At 43.4% G+C, this 18370-nt stretch overlaps 1 protein-coding gene across 1 annotated transcript in view; it reads right to left on the minus strand.

Moving 5' to 3' along the window:
- Positions 1-11545, minus strand: part of LOC142574411 (venom metalloproteinase antarease TserMP_A-like) — a 220333-nt gene extending 208788 nt beyond the window's left edge. Inside the window, exons 1-4 of the mRNA XM_075683501.1 lie at positions 11389-11545; positions 9724-9914; positions 6257-6352; positions 6054-6180 (exon numbers count right to left, since the gene is read on the minus strand). Of these exons, the coding sequence (XP_075539616.1) occupies positions 6054-6180; positions 6257-6352; positions 9724-9914; positions 11389-11458 (484 nt within the window). The 5' untranslated portion in view covers positions 11459-11545. The remainder of the gene's footprint in view (positions 1-6053; positions 6181-6256; positions 6353-9723; positions 9915-11388) is intronic.
- Between the last annotated feature and the right edge of the window lie 6825 nt (positions 11546-18370).

Consider the following 18370-nt stretch of genomic DNA (forward strand, 5'->3'; position numbering starts at 1 on the left):
CAGTTCCCATATATGTGAGCTGGGGAAGGACACGTGAGAAGGGATGGAAGCCCCACTACTATAGAACAGCTGTTCCGGGAAACAGGATAAGCTTTAAGTTCAAGGTACGGTATAGTACGTTACTGCTATTTCTGAAAAATAAATGCCATGCAAATATGTCAAGCACTCCCACTTACGTAGGGCGTGCAGAAGGAGAGCCGCAGTAATTAAAGCCCACTGCAGGGTCTACGAAACACTACAGAAGCGGTGGGTTTTCAAATCAACACTTCTGTGCTCGCCGCGTTGGCTTTGCAGCTATGGCATTGCTAGAGGTCATGGATTTGATCCCCATCGTGGCAGCAGCATTTAGACGCAGGTGAAATAGAAAACGCACGAGCACATGGATTTCAGGACACGGTAAAGAACATTACGTTGTCAAAATTAATCGGGAGGCCGCCACTACGGCTTGCCTCATAATCCGTGTGTGGTTTTGGAACGTGCAGCCCATAATCCAATTCAAGTTTAATATTTTTGCCACAATGCGATGTGCCATGTGAGGCAATGACAACGCTCAACCCTCTCAGAGTTTATAAATTATGGCGCGCAACAACGCCTCAAGCAGGCGCCTCTCCCTGTTTGTTCTGTTTACTAAACAGAAGAGCAGCAACGGTACCCGCAGGATAACGTTTAACATCAACTCACCACTCTCGTGTTAGAATAAACGTGGAAGAAATTAAGCTTTAGCCGTCAACATCACCGCTAATTATCCTCAATCAAAGCATCCAGCACGGAAACCTTCGCTTACATTGATTCCCATAGTGCGTGGGATCTGCATAACTTTTTCACACGGAAAAGCAGTCGCTGCGGACCGTGGACCTTCGCTTGAGCACCTGCACATGTTTGAGGAGGCATAAGACATCATATTGTGTCACAGAAGATGCTCCCACACGCATCGAATAGTCGTTGGAAGGACGGCTTGGTTGCTTTCAAGGAAAAGGGTTCCTCGTTCCCGTGAAACCGCCCCCTAACAGGACCAGTCGTCCTTGAGGTGGCCGTCGTGGGTTGTTGGGCACAATGTTGGTTAATCACCCGACGCCTTCGTTTGCTACAGCATTGCCGCCTGTCTGCTGCTTGCTGAAGTGGCGAGCCGCGTGGTGTTTCGGTGCCTTACCTGACTGACATAACACAGACTCGACTGTTTCAAACGCTTGAATTCCTTCACTCAACCTCGGCGTGCGTTTGCCACGTCTCCTATCTGCACACATTCCAAAACCCCCGCAGCAAACGCAACAAAAGCGAGCCGACTAAAGCTGCCGCTTGCCTATCACGCGAGGGCCTATTTCCCATCATGCCATTCCTCAAAATGTCTTATGTCTAGGCTTCAAAACTGTAACCTGACGCTCCCTCCTAGTTTTTTTCCTTGGTCCATGGAAGCGATAGAGCGCGCGAAGGTCACTTCGCTCGCTGGTGCTGCCGCGTTTGCTCATACCAGAGATTTGACAGAGAGTGTCCGCGCTCATTGAGTGTGATGCGTTCATAAGTGATTGCGCGCACTGACACCACGTTGGTTAATTCAGTTAGTAAGCGGATGTTTCTACGTTTACACGGCCAATAAAGCTACACTTCTTTTCTATCATCATCATCATCATCATCATCATCATCATGATCATCAGCATCAGCGTCGTCGTCGTCGTCATCATCATCATCATCATCATCATCATCATCATCATCCCGTTTTATGTCCATTGCCGGACGAAGGCCTCTCCCTGCAATTTCCAATTATCCCTTTCCAGCGCCAACCGATTACAGCTAGCGCCTGCGAATTTCTTAATTGCATCCCCCCACCTACTCTTCTGTCGTCCTTGACTGCGCATCCCTTCTCTTGGCACCCATTCTGTAACCCTAATGGTCCACCGGTTATCTAACCTACGCACTACAAGACCTGCCCAGCCCCATTTGTTTCTCTTATTGTCAATTACAATATCAACTATTCCTGTTTTCTCTCTGTTCCACACCGCTCTCTCCCTGGCCCCTAAATTTATGTCTAACATTCTTCGTTCCATCGCTCTTTGCGCGGTCCTTAATTTCTTTTCGAGCTTCTTTGTCAGTCTCCATGTTTCTGCCCCATATGTGAGCACCAGTAGAATGTATTGATTGTATACATTTCTCATTAATGATAATGGAAAACTTACAGTCAGGATCTGACAATGTCTGCCGGATGCGCTCCAACACAGTCTTGTTCTTCTGTAAATTTTCTTCTCATTATCAGGGTCCCCTGTGAGTAACTGACCTAGGTAAACGTACTCCTTCACAAACTCTAGAGGCTGACTGGCGATCCTGAACTCTTGTGCTCTTGCCCGGCTATTCTTCCAATATTGAAATATTATTGAAATAAATAAAGAGGATGAAGGACGAAAGCCTGCGCGCTCACGAGACATTCATTAAGTTACTTGACATTGTCAATCGAATGCGTTTACATTCTATTATTCCCTTTCTATCGCGAATGATTGTGGGCTCGAGTGCCTTAACTAACTCTACCCTAATAACTTTCTCTTAACTAACTTTTCCTTAATGAGATTAGATGAGATATATTTATTTTTCTCAAAGTACAGATATGATAGAGGAAGGAAGGGAAAAAGCTACCGAATGCAGCTTGATGACCCCCTACGCCCCACAGAGCTCAGTAAACGTACTCCTTCACAGAATCTAGAGGCTGACTGGCAATACTGAACTCTTGTTCCCTTGCCCGGCTATTCCTAATTAACACTTAAGGTCTTCAGTTCGACTCCAGCCAATTGGCGTACGTTCAAGTATCAATAGGGGCCCCATCAGTTTCGGTGTCACTGAATTTTGGTCCCACCAAAGGTCCAGGTTCGTCGCCGACCAAAGATCGTGGTTCCAGTGTCTTAATGAAATGTGCATTAATTAGCACAAAAAGTCGTAGACTCGACACCGCCATAGGTTGAGAGTTCTACTCCCATCACAGGTTGTAGGTTCGAGTGCCTTAATTAGCTATAGCTTAATTAACTGCGACCTAATTACATCTGCCTTTATTACCACTAAAAGTGGTGGCTTCGAGTGCCTTAACTCTATCTTAACTGTGCATTAACTTCACCTTAACACCAATGGTCGTGGTTCGACCATGAATGGTTGCACTATAAGTTTCGGTGAAATTGAATTGTGGTCCCACCGAAGGTATAGGGTTCGACTCCGACCAAGGACCGTGGGTTAGAGCGCTCTAATTAACTTCGCCTTAATTACCACCAAAGCTCCTTGGTTCGACTCCAATGAAAGATGGTGAGTTCGAGTCCCACAAGGGTCGAGGCTTGCACCATCGATTTTATTGCCATTCAATTTTGGAGCAATAAAGCCACACGGTCGATCTTTCGATAACGCTGCGCAACGAATTTTTCGAGCCATGAATTTCGCTTTAATAATTACAGGGATTACAGGCAACAACGCCAAGAAATAAGAGGTCGCAAAGCACTTTCTTTCTTATAAAAAAAATATTAGACAAAATATTTCTAACGTTAAAACCTCAAACTTAGTTGTTTTTTGCAGCGCACATATGCGCAAGTAGTAAATAATTATTAAAAAAGCATTTCAATTCATATTTGAATGCATTCAAAGATGATTGTTTCAGTAAATGTGGTAGGCCATCATATTTTTAACGCTGAGATCGAGGATGCCATTTTTTCATAGTTGGTGCTAGCTTTAGATAGTAGAAAGTCGAAATCATGCGCAGACCTAGTACAGTTGAATTAGTGAGTAATGCTCACTCGACAAATTCGTAAAAAGTTCTTTGTTAAGTTATTAAAAAGTGGTAGGCTACCCTATATTTGACTTAGATGTCTCCTAGTGGCACTCGCCCCTTGGCCTTGGTGTCCTTTAGGTTAATTTGAGGCAAACAGAACTCACGAACCGAACTTGGCATTAAATAGCTTGTTAAACACGCCATATTTATGTGTGTGACGTCATTAGTGAATTCATTGCTTTCGCTTTCTAATTCTGGGTTTCCGGCAATTTCACCAAAGTAGTGCTCACGTGACGGGTCTTTAAAGTCGACGACGCTGTGCTTTGGTGTGCGGTAATCAGTGATTTGGAATTAATTCAAGAATTTCCAGACCCTTCAGTAACTCTACTTGTAACTAATGTTATGATCTGATATCATATTTATAATGAAACGGATGAATTCAGTACACTATTTCTAACTATTTTTTTATTGATATTCAATTTGGTCCCAGGTCGCCTCATTGATTTATAACTAATTCTAATTATTCCAGAGACTTCAGTAACTCAACTTGTAACTAAAGATATGTTCTGATATACTATCTATAATAAAATGTGGATTTTGTGGTGTAGTCTTCATCTATTTTTTTCTCAATTATTTTGAATTTTGTCCACGGTCATCTGAGTGATTTGTAATTAATTTTAATTATTCCAGACACTTTAGCAACTCAAATTTTAACTAAAGTAATGTTTTCATATCATATCTATAATGAAACCTGCGAATTTGTAATGTACCATTTTCAGTTTCTTTCTTTATCTTGAATTTTCTCCCAGTCGTCTCATTGATTTCTAATTAATTCTAGTCACTCCAGACACTTCACTAACTCAACGTATAACCAAACTTATGCTCTGATATCATATGTATAGTGAAACTCATAAATATTATAATGTACTAATTTTTTCTATTTTTCTGGTGTATTTTTAATCTTCTTCCGGGTCGTCTGAGGAGGTGAACCGGAAGTGCTTTGCAAGAAACGAAGTGTCACTCGATGCTCGTGCCATTAAAAGCGTTTTATTTACCTCAACTGGATGAAGGTAATAAGCCAGTTCGTCCACTCTAGTAGTGGGAATAACCAATTCCCACTATTCCATCGAGCTAAAGGGAATAGAATTACGGGGATCTTCACTCTCAAGAATGGAGTGGGAATGGAATGTATAGCTTTACGCCGAAACTCTGATGTGTGGCAGAGGTCTCCGGTCTGGTGAGACAAAATATCTGATTCAGTCAGTTTTCTCCAGTTGTCATGGTCCAACCGTGGGCATTCCTCGGTCTTTTGTGATTCATATGAAGCATCGAGGGCAAAAGCTTCCACGAGATAGTCCTGAATAACGTAAACTTTGGGCACTAATATCCCTTCAGGTAGAACTTGTGGCGCCAAACCACAATTAAAAAGAGCAGCATACGTGTGGCTGTCTTCAATGATCAATACGATGTTCGGCGCAGCGACGTTGTGCGTGAGCGAGACGTGAGGAAGTGTCAGGTACGTGAAGGAACCACGACATGCAAACGTAAGTAACAGCTTAAGGCGGCATGTAAACGAAATCCGTAGGTGTTAGGCGACCGGGGTGTTTATCGAAGGAGTCAGAAACAAGAGGTAGACATAGGTGAAGGCTACCCACTGAGCAGTCGTTGAGGGCTGACTGAGAGGAGAGAAAATCAAGGCGTATTAAGTCACGTGGTCAATGGGAAAGAACGGCAAAAAAGACTACTGTCGGGTGACCAGCGATACTGAGAGGACAAATGCATACGCTTTACTGTCGCCCGTAGCAATACAGAGAAAAATGAATGTAGATATGCCTGCCAGCTCTCTAATACTACATAAGCAGCAGTTTCCTTTCTTTGATTTCGGAGGGACATGACCGTCACAAATTTTTGCCTGGTGTGAATGTGTGATGGATCCCTGTTTTTGACGAACATGATTTTCTTCAGTTTTCAAGCTTTTTTACTGTATAATATTTTTTTTCGCACGTAAGCGCACGGGCCCTTTCTCTGTATATTCCCAGCTTTTCTGGAATGAACCTTCAGTTTATAGCCAGCGTACATAGTTTGGTCTCTGCCTTCAGTTTTTGTCGGTCTTTAGCGCTAAATTTCCAACATATTTTTGTGTCGTTGGGATTCAAGAAGCCACACGTCCGCACTCCCCCAAACACGGTTAATTCCTCCATAGCTTGAAAAAAAGATTCGGTATGCCTACATTTCCTTTGCTGTACGAACAATGTTGTGCGTTAACAACGTACTGCAGCTTGATTTAGTAGAAGAGTGAATTAGAATTTCTTAATCTTACCTTCTGGTGTAGCGACACCGTATGTTCCTGATGGTGCGGGTATTTTCGATATCTTGTGTGCTCTCCCAAATGATCTCTCGCTGTTTATAAGAGGCTGAATTCGATGCGTGAAATTCAGTAGTCCAATCTAGAATGCGATTTTTCTTAAGTGCATTGACTATAGAATTAAAAATTGAAAAAATATTGTTTCGAATAATCTTTACCACATTGTAGTGCCCTTCCCTCTGAGGCTTGAGGAGAAGAGAAGCTTGAAATAATGTGTCCTGGTACAGGTCCCTCTCGTGGTAGGCGCCCTCAACCTTGTAAATATAGATTTAAAAAATGGGAAAATTGTCCATTGTTTTTACAAACAATTGGCTTTCAGTTAAAACATTTTGTGCACAGCGTATTCCTTCCTCGCTTTTCTCAAGTAGGTGGAGAGTACGAATAAATAACGACATTCATTCTTGGACGTTCTGCTAAATTTTCCTTTATTTTGGTCTGGTAGCTCATTAAAGAGTATCACAAACGATAATTTATTATTTCAGATTGTGCAATGCATTAGAAAAATTTAAGACAAGCTTCATTATATTCTTGTCTCCGTAACAGTAATCATGACCAATCGAGATGTGCTCTGCAAGAATCTTCAAAAAGAGCGCTAGTATTCAAGTTAGGTCTTCCCGAACTGTCAGGAACACGCGCACACTTTTCAAGCGACGCTTGTACCGCCTCACTCGTGTCGGCGTGGGTGTTAGTGTTGCCGTATCAAAAAAACTCAAGCCGCGCGAAAACCAAAATTGTTTGTCGGGCTGCACATTCGAACTAGCGACCTCCGGGTTGCGAGGACGTCACGCTAACTGATTCAGCCCCGGTCGGTTTTTTCTTAAGAAAATATAATATGGGGTCTCACGTGCCAAAACCACGATCTGATTATGAGGCACGCCGTAGTGGGTGACTCGGGAAATTTTGACTACCTCGAGTTATTTGACGTGCACCTAAATAAACGGGTGTTATCGCATTTCGCCCCCATCGAAATGCGGCCACCGTGACCGGCATTCGATCCCGCGACCGCGTGCTTAGCAGCCCAACGCCATAATCCCTAAGCGACCACGCCAGGTCGGTTTTATTTATTGCATGCAATTAGGAGTTGTGTCATTCTAAAATTGTCACATTACATTTGGACACACATGTGAAACAAATGCACACATGCTACACAGTCCAATGAAAGTTCATAATTCGGGCAAATAAACACAAGCGTCCAGACGCGCAATCCGTTCATGAAAGAGATTAAAGGTGACAAGCGCACTGCGCACCTGAGCAGCCTTTTCTCGAAAAACACACTTTGTCGTTCGAGGTGGCTCTGCATGTCTGTTAACCATTCGGCTTCTCCGCACTCTTATGCATAATTACACGCTGCGGGTCGTATCTTGCCACACAACAATAATGGTCATTTCTCTTGCTTGCGTTTCCTCTCTTGAAAACGCTGCGCTCACTACTTTCTTGTCGAAAATGCTCTGTCATGCTGACTGTGCGCATGCCGTTTGTGACTAGGAAGTACCGGGCTCGCAGAGTTAAAGAAAGGAAATGCGATCAGGACAAATGACAACTATTGTTGTGTGGCAAGATACGACCCAAATGGTGCAATTTCGCTTAACAGTGCATTATGAATGAAGTCCTAATAAGATGAACAAGTCGTATGGTGTATTACTGGCTGTCTCTTTGAAAGGAAGGAACCGGATACGTTAAGAGGTGAGAGGAAGGTCTTTGTTGATAGTTCTTTGTAAAATATCCCTAAAATGAAATGCTTCACGACAAAGAATAAAACAATGTTCTAGTGCTTTGGGTTGATTGCAAAGTCTACAGTTTGTGTTCCAAGGTAGTTAATCATTTTTCTTGAAGCCACGTTTTAACTGGCAGGCTGGAAGTGTGCAGCCTAAAGAAGAATGTTTTCGCTGCTGGCGTAATGCATATTCTGCGTACACGGCAAAGAGCATCTTGAGCAGATACAGACCGATACAGCTTTCGATACATAGGTTCAGGGAAAAGGTTATGTAGAAATGCTATATTTAGATATGCTCTACCAACGGCAAACAAATATTCTAGTGTGAATCTGGCTTCTAAACATTAAATAGTGTCGACAAGTTCCCTTAGGAAACCCCATAACGGCAGTTCTTGAGCATAGTTTGTCGTGACAAAAAGAAGGGAGGTGTAAAGCATGACGTGTTCGATTAATTGCGAGAAGAAATGGGGGATGGACGTTTTTAAGGTAAAATAATCGCATGACTGATTGTCGCACAAACAAATGAACAAGACTCAGGCCTGCTTTCTCAAGCGGAACAAAACTGTCGGTTCATCATGCGCGACTTTTAAACAGGTTTTTATATGCGTGAAGAAGTTGACGCAGAGCAAGGCGCGAGCCGATCACTGGCGTCCCCTCCATCTGGAGGAGGGAAAAGGTGTGATCGCGTGCTCGCTCGCCTCGTTCCCGCCTTTTCGCGCCACTTCAGGCTCGGCATTCAGATGGGGAGGGTGCGTTTGGTTCGTTCTGCCGAAGAGCAGGCTGCGTTGAAGAAACGGCAGTGGGAGCGGCCCCAGTGTCGTGCATCAGCCGAAGAACAGGCGGGGTTTGATGAATGGCAGCGGTAACTCACTCGAGAAAGGGCTCGTCGCCAACGTGCCGAGCTCACTCTGAAGGGAGCGCTAAGCTGACGCGTTGCGACAACGAAGAGCCGCGGATCCCGAGCTTCTCTTGCACCCTTGTTCACAATAGTGCAAGAGCGACGACCTCTTTTTCTCGCTTTCCCCTCTTATGGCCCTCGCGTTCACTGTAGGAGTTTGACAACAAAGTCCTCGAGGCCACACTGAAGAAACTATGACAAACTGATTGTTGACCTCCCGAACCTTAGAAGAACATATACGATGGCGTCACTTGCTTCAATTTAGAAATACGCTTTACCCGAGTTTCGGGAACATAATGTAGCCTGTAGCAAGTGAAATGGCACAGATTTCAAGAAAATACTGACGTAGTTGTTTAAGCAAACCTTTACTGAGTATTAGACCTAGAAATGCACTACAATAAAATGATTGCACATTTCATTGCCATATAAAGTACACTTTTATGGAAACTGGATCAATTTATGTAGAAACACCATCGTTAGTGTCACTAGTACATTTGTGGGAAAGAAAATGTTCTAGACAGTTTCAAAGAGAAGCTGATGAAGTAATTGAAGGAAATACATTCATCATAACGAATATATAGAGAGTTTATGTCACTGAAGTCTAGGTTAAGCATTATTAGTCTCAAATTGTGCGCCCAAAGAAGTTTTAAAAATTTTATTCACTGGTAAACAGAAGAAATATTTCGCGTGCAAATTGTACGGTTAGCTTGCTTCTCCATGCAGTACATTTTATGTACGTTCTTAATTACGTTATTTTCTTTCTTTTCCAAACTTTATCCTTATCAGAAAGGTCAAGGTAGGAGAGTGTTCAAGTTGATCGTTAGACGTGATAGACAGAATTACACGCAATCTTCGCTTTAAAATTTAATATGAAATTTGTAATTTCTTCTTCAGGAGGGCAGCAAGGATGAATGGTGTCAGTACAAAGAGATTTTGTCAGCTTATACGAGAAAACAAAAGAATATGATTCAGAGAATTATTCAGGCGTGTACGAATATTCATTGTCCACTTACATACTCCCCGGTGATGTCACCATCTCTGAGGTTTCTCAGCAAGACAGTTTCGGCTAACACTGAAGCCTTCTTTAGGGTTAGAACCAGGTTCCCTTGAATAACTAGAAGCTTCTGAGATGCCGCTTCTCGGTCTTCGTAAACTTGAGGATAAACTATGACGCCATCTTCTTGCTTGTTTTGTTCGCTGATTGCTGAAAACAAAGCAGCCCACACGGTTTCTTGCCATCAAATAACGCTCTCGAGGTACATTACAAACAGGTTATAAATGGTACACAAATATATTTAATACGCATACTGCATCAATAGACCTCAAAGCAGCAGCGTTTTCTCTATTCTTCTGAAAAAAATGTAAGAACTTCGTGGGACACGGCAGATGTGCCCCACATATGTTATTTGAAGGTTCATTTGTCATTTTTGAATATAAAGTGGCTTGTTTCGCTTATATGTACCGGATATTATTGAGATAGAATCAATTTTCAGTACCTGTCGACGTACAACACGAGGTAGAATGTCTCTCTTGACTACGAATACTCGTTGTTTTGCCACACAGAAAAGAGTACTGATTAAGTTTTGCGGGCCAACAAACAGTTCAGCGAAACAATCTTTGTCGTTCCGAACAACCCGAAACTTTTACCTGCCATCTCGGAATAACCCTCAGCAAGATTGTAATGGCTTTCTTAACCAGCATTTGAAAATTACAGCTTCTTTTTTTTCTTTTCGCGTGTGCTACGAAGTGCGAATGTTTACTGTCATACCAACGTTTAAGAGCTGGGAACGGTCTTTTATTTTTTGTAACATTACACGAAACCCATTTCTACGTCTTTCACATTAGGTTACCTATTATTTAGGAAATTAAGCAATCGCCGAAAAGTACCGCAAGCGAACATGCATTCTACTGACAACCAGGAGCTCTAAAAATTATTAATGAGCAGAATTAATGAAAAAATATGAAGTTCTAATTTTTCATGTCGTAAACTAGTCTATGACAGCATAGTTTTTTTCAGTAGCAATTCACGATCTGCCGCTAGTTTGTTGTTTCATAAGCAAAATGTCGTGATGGTTTAATCAAAGTTCTTTTTTTCAATATCACATGATTTGCGACCAGGCTAAGCCCAGCAGCTGTAACACTAGCGTTGCCTTGGACAACAAAGCCAACACAGTGTGATTTCAAGCTCGGGGTAATAAATGGCTTTCGCTAGTTTGTTACAAAGTGTATGTAGATCAAAAAGAAATCTGAAGGAAGCTCCTGCTAAAACGCAAATAAAATGAAGAATGTAGGGTTAAAAATAAAAGCATAAATAAACGAAATAATAGATGTTAGCACAGTGGAAGCAAATAACAAAAATAACGTTTCAAAACATCTCGTTCATTATTTCACAGGAAAACAAACAGTGAATTATCTAACATAAGGAAATAAGGAAATAATAGATGTTAGCACAGTGGAAGCAAATAACAAAAATAACGTTTCAAAACATCTCGTTCATTATTTCACAGGAAAACAAACAGTAAATTATCTAACATAAGGAAATAATGGACAGAAATAATACAATAGTCATTACAAGGTAGAAAACTATGCAAATAAAGATTTTCTGTGTATATTGAGGCAGTAAGAAATTAACAGGCGAGAAAAATAGCATATTGGTGACATTATCTTATGGAACTCACATAGCAATGCTGTCGTGACTCCAAAGGCGATGTGTATGCATGTTACTTGAAAGAATTGGGAGACATTCATGACACACACCCACGTAAAGCGGCGTTATCCTCACGGAGACCTGTATAACATAAAACTGAGGCAAAAGTGACCTCGCAGAGCCTCACAATAGGTGTTTTGAGTATATAAAGCTTCTGGACGTCGGTATGGTATATTAAAATGCCACTTACCCAAAACCAAGAATTGGCATTTCTGTTGTGGTCTACTCGTCCTTGACGTCATGCGGGAAGCAAAACTCGGGGAACTCACTGCACTACTATAGGCCAAAATGTGAGTACCGCCGTCCCTAGAGATTGTTGCAATTTGAAGGTATTCTTTCGCTATAACATTGTATTGTCCACGAACCAAAACAAAGGAGGAAACTAGTCCGGCCGGGCCTTGGTCTCATGGGAGTGGCAAGATCGGTGACTGACAATAAATTATCAAATGACAAAACATTGCTGTACATCGCTAAAAGCTACCCATAAAATACTTCAGAACGCTAATTTGTTCAGCGGCTCAAAGGCAAACACAAAAAATGATATCTCATGTTACAGCAAAATAAAATTGAAGAAAGCTGACTGGAAAAAAGTACATACATGAAAGATTGTCGGTGTGATAAGACGGTCATTCCTGTGTAAGTATGATCATTCATTCCGGCGTATCGTTAAAAATAAAGAATGCATGACACGCTTGAAACAGTATATTGTTTTAGGCAAATTAACTATAGCAAAAAAAAATGCTTGGACGGGCATTGCACGATGCTATAATTTGGCGGGAATTTCTTGCGCGCCATAATTTGTGCGTGACCTTACGAGCACTATTGACGCTTGACTGAACACGTAGCCAACATTTCGGCACAAATAGCAGCTAGAAAAATCTACGCATTCTTTCTCCATTTATTTATTATTGGTTCACCTAATTTGATGCTATAGGAATATTCAACCACCAGAATATTGTTTTTCACGATCAGTTTGAAAGCGTTTATTTGCCGAGGAGTTACTTAAAAAAACGTTCTGCTCACCGCTATCAGACCAAACTTCTCTCTGTAGTGTTACATGTACCTCAGTCCAATACATAATGGCTAATATGCGAACGGATGAAAGAAAAACACAACTTTGGATCGGGAGGGGAAGAACATTACGGAAGCGATACATCATTGCAATTGCTCTCGAAATCTTTATGCGTATGGTCTCGTCAACATATTTGCTCCAGAATAAATGCCGTAAAATGTTACTCCCCCAAAATTATAATTATAAACAGGTTCTAGCTCTATATCCCGTTAATGTTGTTTTACTTTCCAATATATTAGCTTGTTCTTGGAGTATAAGAACGGAAACTCAACTTTTTTATCCTTAAGTTTCTTGCACTTGGGTCAGTCATTCGTACAGAATATCAATATAATATTTGCGAATAAAATTATGGTGGTCCCGTCATGATTGACGTAAGGAAATATACTCCGCATTAGAGAATACTGTTCCTCTGCGCTCTAGAAAACTATCCCTATAGCATGGTTCATGACAGGACTCTGGTGGTGAACGGAAGCAGGTTTTCATATAAGAAGCAATGCAACTACGGTTATTTCATTAAAACTCTAGGGATTCAAAAAATTTATTTAACAAAGAACAATGAAAGCAACTGCACTCAACATGTCAGGCTCTGTAACATATTCCAGGCGAATTTTTCTACAGGCTGAATTTAAAGCTTCCTTGTGCTAATATCGCCGTTTCCTCTTCAGTATCATGATCATCATCATCATGTATTTCAAGCTCCAACGAGCTACATTTTTCGAGGCATTGTCAATGACATTGATGCCGTAGGCAATATTGAATGTTTCTTCTGGTGCTCTTGGAAACTCGAGGATGGCTCTCCAGTATATATTGTTACGCGAAGAACGAGTCAGTAAGACGAGCCACTATTTACAGGTTACATTTACAAAAGCGGTTGCAGCGTTGACCGATTAGATTCACCACCCGAGCCCAGTTCGTTCTTCCTTATCTTTTTTCGAGTGATGGCGCCCACGCGCCTCGTTCAAACAATCAAATGCCACACGCGTGTAGCATGATCCCCCGACGGCAGAAGCGACGTCCCGGAGCGTCTAAATGTCGTCACTGGGAGGGGGACATTGCTTCAGTCGTGTGACGTGCAAGAATATCACTGGACTGGGAAGCAGATGGGGCGTCAAGGGCGATCTCGTAGGTGACGGGAGTCATGGCACGAAGCACTCGGTATGGGCCCGTGCAACGAGACAGCAGTTTTTCTGACAGGCCGACCATCCGCTACGGAGACCATAGAAGCACCAAAGAACCAGGCGGGAAGTGCAGGTCTCGGTGTCGCCGGTCGTGAAAACGCCTTTGACTCTCTTGGGATTTCAGAAGGTGGTCACGGGCAATTTACCTTGCATGTGCACAGCGGGCGATGGCGTCAAGTGCATATTCACTGGTCGGCGCCGCGTAAACAGGGAGGGTTGTGTCGAGGGGCAGTGCTGGTTCTCAGTCGAACAGAAGGAAAAATGGGGAATAACCGGCTATGTTGTGACGCGAGGAATTATAAGCGAATGTGACAAAGGGTAGAGCGAGGTCCCAGTCAGTGTGGTCTGAAGAGATATATCTCGCGAGTATGTCTGTGATAGTGCAATTGAGACGCTCCGTGAGGTCATTTGTTTGCGGATGGTATGACATGGATAACTTGTGCCTCGTGGCACAGGACTGCAGGATGTCCTCGATAACTTTTAATAGGAATGTCTGGCCACAGTTTTTGAGAAGTTGTAGTAGAGCTCCATGTAATAAAATCACGTCGCGTAGAAGAAAATCAGTGACATCTGTGGCGCAACTTGTAGGAAGCGGTCGGGTGATGGCGTAGCGCGCGGCGTAACCCATGGCCACAGCGATCAACCTTTTCCAAGAGGTGGAAAAAGGAAAAGGGCCAAGTAAATTGAAACCAAACCGAAAGAATGGTTCCTCGGGAATGTCGAGTGGTTGAAGGTACCCAGCAGGGAGCGTCGATGGTGTCTTGCGTCTTCGAACGGAGCGAGCTATCCCTGGTCAAAAGAAGCGTCGGCGGATCCTGTCGTAGGTACGTGAGACACCCAGGTGACCGGTAGGGGGGAAATTATGAAGATCGTGGCGAACAGCCGATCGAAGGTGTTTAGCTATCACAAGGAGTAATGCAGGGTCGTCGGGGTGAAAGTTGTGGTGGTAGAGTACGCCATCTTGAAGTGTGAATAAGCGAAGGGAACTGCCGGCAAGTGACGACTCCAGGCGGTCAATGATGAAACGCAAGGACGGGTCACGGCGCTGCTCGTCGGCCACATGGAGCAGTGGAAAAGCAGAGAGAACACAGGCGTCGGTGTCAGTATCAGACGTAGAGGTCGCGTGTTCGACTGGGCAGCGAGTGAGGCAATCTGCGTTGTGATGTTGGCATCCCGACTTGTCAGTCACTGTGTAGGGATATTCTTGTAGTCGGAGGGCCCAACGACCGAGCCGGCCAGTAGGATCCTTGAGCGACGAAAGCAAACAGAGCGCATGATGGCCTGTGATTACTAAGAAATGCTTGCCATATAGATATGGCCGGAACTTTGAAACAGCCCAGACGAGAGCAAGACATTCGCGCTCGGTAATCGAATAGTTGCGCTCTGCATTTGTCAAGAGCTGGCTGGCGTACACTATAACGCGGTCGGGTCCGTGTTGGCGTTGCGATAAGACGGCGCCGATCCCATAACCACTGGCATCGGTTCGGACCTCTGTAGATGCGGTCGGGTCAAAGTGGCCCAAGACCGGTGGATTGGTGAGAATCGTGATAAGGCTTGAAAATGCGGCAACCTGAGGGGGACCCCACGTAAAACGCACGTATTATTTCAGAAGTTCAGTGCGTGGTTGAGCGATTGCTGCGAAATCTTTCACGAACCGTCTGAAATAAGAACAGAGCCATCTTAAAACTTTTTGCGCGCAAACAAACAGGGACGAAAAATAGGGGCAACACAAGGACGAGCGCTCGTCCTTGTGTTGCCCCTATTTGTCGTCCCTGTTTGTTTGCGCACAGAAAGTTTTAAGATGAATCTGTTCCAACTAGGCCGACTCGCAGTTATGCTTAAGAACAGAGTACCACAAAACTCCGGACGTCTTTCACAGACTGAGGTACAGGAAAAGCCGTTACTGCTCGAACCTTCTCCGAGTCGGGTTGTACGCCGGAAGCATCGACAAGATGGTCTAGCACTGTCATCTGTCGGTGCCCGAAGTGGCACTTCGATGAGTTTAATTGGAGCCCAGCCTTGTGGAAGACGTCAAGGATAGCTGCGACGCGCTCAAGGTGCGTCTGAAGCGTAGGAAAGAACACAAGGACGTCATCGAGGTAACAAAGGCAAGTTGACCATTTGAAAGCGTGAAGCAGAGAGTCGATCATCCGTTCAAACGTGGCGGGGGCATTGCATAAACCTAATGGCATAACTGATTTGGTAGAGGCCATCTGGAATGACGCATGTAGCAATATCAAAGCACCCCGTCTGGAGTGGTTTAGTGCACAGCTTCATGAGAGAGTGAAATACGCCACGTTCGGAGGAAGGAACTTCACGTTTATGAACGGTCTCTCATTGTTAATATTTGCTTTTGTGAATGTGCTGAGCACTTCTCGCGCTCAAGATGGCTTGTTCAGCACCCGTTAGGTGGTCCCTCAAATTTCATAGCAGAATAATTGGTTATTGCCTTTAAAGTGGTAGAATGCTAATACTGAAAAAATAAGATACCTTCCCAACTGGAAAGCTATTCCAAAGTTACAATATGCATATTAGAACGTTTTGTAACATTAAATTAATGCCATCAACAGAGCAAGATACGAGCAATCACCGTGAGCGCGATAGGAACTTTTGTAATGTTTGCCGTCGTTTTGGAGATACTCTGATTCACTTTTGCATTCCCACTAATTACATAATTAATCTAAACAATCTATCGACTTTTCAAATATTATATTCAGATAAAAAGTTTCCATGACAAAATCGTAGAGCAACATGAAAACTTCCCGCTACACCTTTGTGTTCCTCAATGCCTGCTACATAACATTGTTTCTCGAGTGTGAAAGAAGCCCGCGAATACAAGGAAAGGGCCTCGAGCGGCCAGTCGCGCGGCTATATTGCGTGCATTCGTGGGCATGATAGTTGGGACACCCTGTACATTTTGGAATGCTGCCACACGTTAGCCGAATTTTTCGTGAACGGCAACGTTCGCAAACGGAGGTATTACCATATATCGTTCTAGCAAGAGTCACTTACCAGCACCGAAATCAATTGAAATGTTGTGAAAAAAATCGACGATTTGCTTGCTGTCAAAACTAGGTACAGCCCAGTCTATAATGTTCATGATGTTATAATACATTTCGCTATGTCCTGATCAAATCCTCTCCAATAAAATAAATGCAGTAGCAAAAGACAGCCTAAACCTTGAAGAAAAATTTTGATTCCTTAGTGCCTATTTGCCGATACAATCTATAACGTGACATTGTTTCTTTTTAAAAAGTATTGTTTCCAATGTCGTAGTTTTAAGTCTGACTGAACAATGCTTACCTATTTGCTTTAATACTAATAGACAAATCGGATCGAATAATATTCGAAAGTCATGGGCTTCAATCTTCACAACCTGCTTAGCAAGACTGCGAGAGAAGAAATATGGGATGGATTGAGTTTGTAGTCTGGAGGCCTGCTAGAAAAAGGTTAAAAATCAAGAGACATATAGTGCGGGATGGCAGCATTGCCAAGTGCGAAGCAAAGATTGCAGTTGCAGTAATGGAGCTCTAGAAACAGTGCAAATTTCCATAAGGAGAACAAGGCTCGTATCACAAGTGATGGATGTGAAATTATGGCTATATCGCAGTGCGACATATAAGAACAGAAGCTCTGCTGACCGCTCCTATGTAAATGTAAGCCACTCTAATGAAACCACTGCTATCCGCACGCACGTGTTAGCATTATACAGTTTCCACGAAGAAAGCCACCTTGACGAAGTTGCAGACCTGACACAGATAATTTCAAAGGTGCGATCACTGACGCCGACTTGAAATGTCAGGTGGCAGCCACTGAACAATGGAATCAGATAAATATCGCCAACCTCCCGCAAAATGTTGGATTCGATCGACGGCAGCGATGAACACCTTAAGGTTGCGGGTAAAAGACCGATCGCCTTTTATGCGCGACCAGAGGCCACGTAAGGTAAAACTATGGCAATCTGCTTTTATGCAAATTTCCTAATCGCACATTTCCGTAATCGCTAACATAAGCATTGTGCGGTGACGCGCAGCGTTGTTTTACCGCTAATTCACACGAGATCCTAGTTTGCAGGATGGCACCTTAGTTTGATTTCAAGGTGAATAGCATTGCCTACTTTGACACGTCTTTTCCTGTCTGACTGGCTGAGAAAAGAAGAAGAGCACGCAGAAATGCCAAGGGTTTCGTTGGGGCTCCGCTTGCGCTGCAAAAGTTGATAACCGGATGGGGAGTGCGGTGCAGGATGCCGGGATTGGCTCGCTTTCTCTTGCTTAGCTTATGGTGGCTGGTGAAAAATCACGGTGACCTGCAACGGCATCTGTCGCTAAAATTGTCGCTAAAACGAATGTTCAGCAGACTTGGCAGAGCGATGTCGTGCCGAAAGGACTCGATAGCATTGTAGTGCCACGTAAATATGTTTACTGTACGCAAATAAATCCGCTCTCCCTGGCAGCTACGAGTAGCCAGTAGCAGACCGAACGATAGACAGAGATATTCTATTCCTTTCAGAACGGGGAAGGCTCCGACTGTTACAACAAAGCTTCAGCTTTGTTAGGCACAATAATACATCTTTAATGCGTACACGCCACTTTGACATTGTGAGTTTTCACGGTTTGTGATGTCGCGTGACAGAAAGGCGAAGTGGGCGCACCTCGAAAACTTTTGACCAATAGCGGAGGGCTAATGGCGAAAAAAAGTGTGGA

This window comes from Dermacentor variabilis, chromosome 3 (assembly GCF_050947875.1).
Source record: "Dermacentor variabilis isolate Ectoservices chromosome 3, ASM5094787v1, whole genome shotgun sequence".
NCBI classification, from domain to species: Eukaryota; Metazoa; Arthropoda; class Arachnida; order Ixodida; family Ixodidae; genus Dermacentor; species Dermacentor variabilis.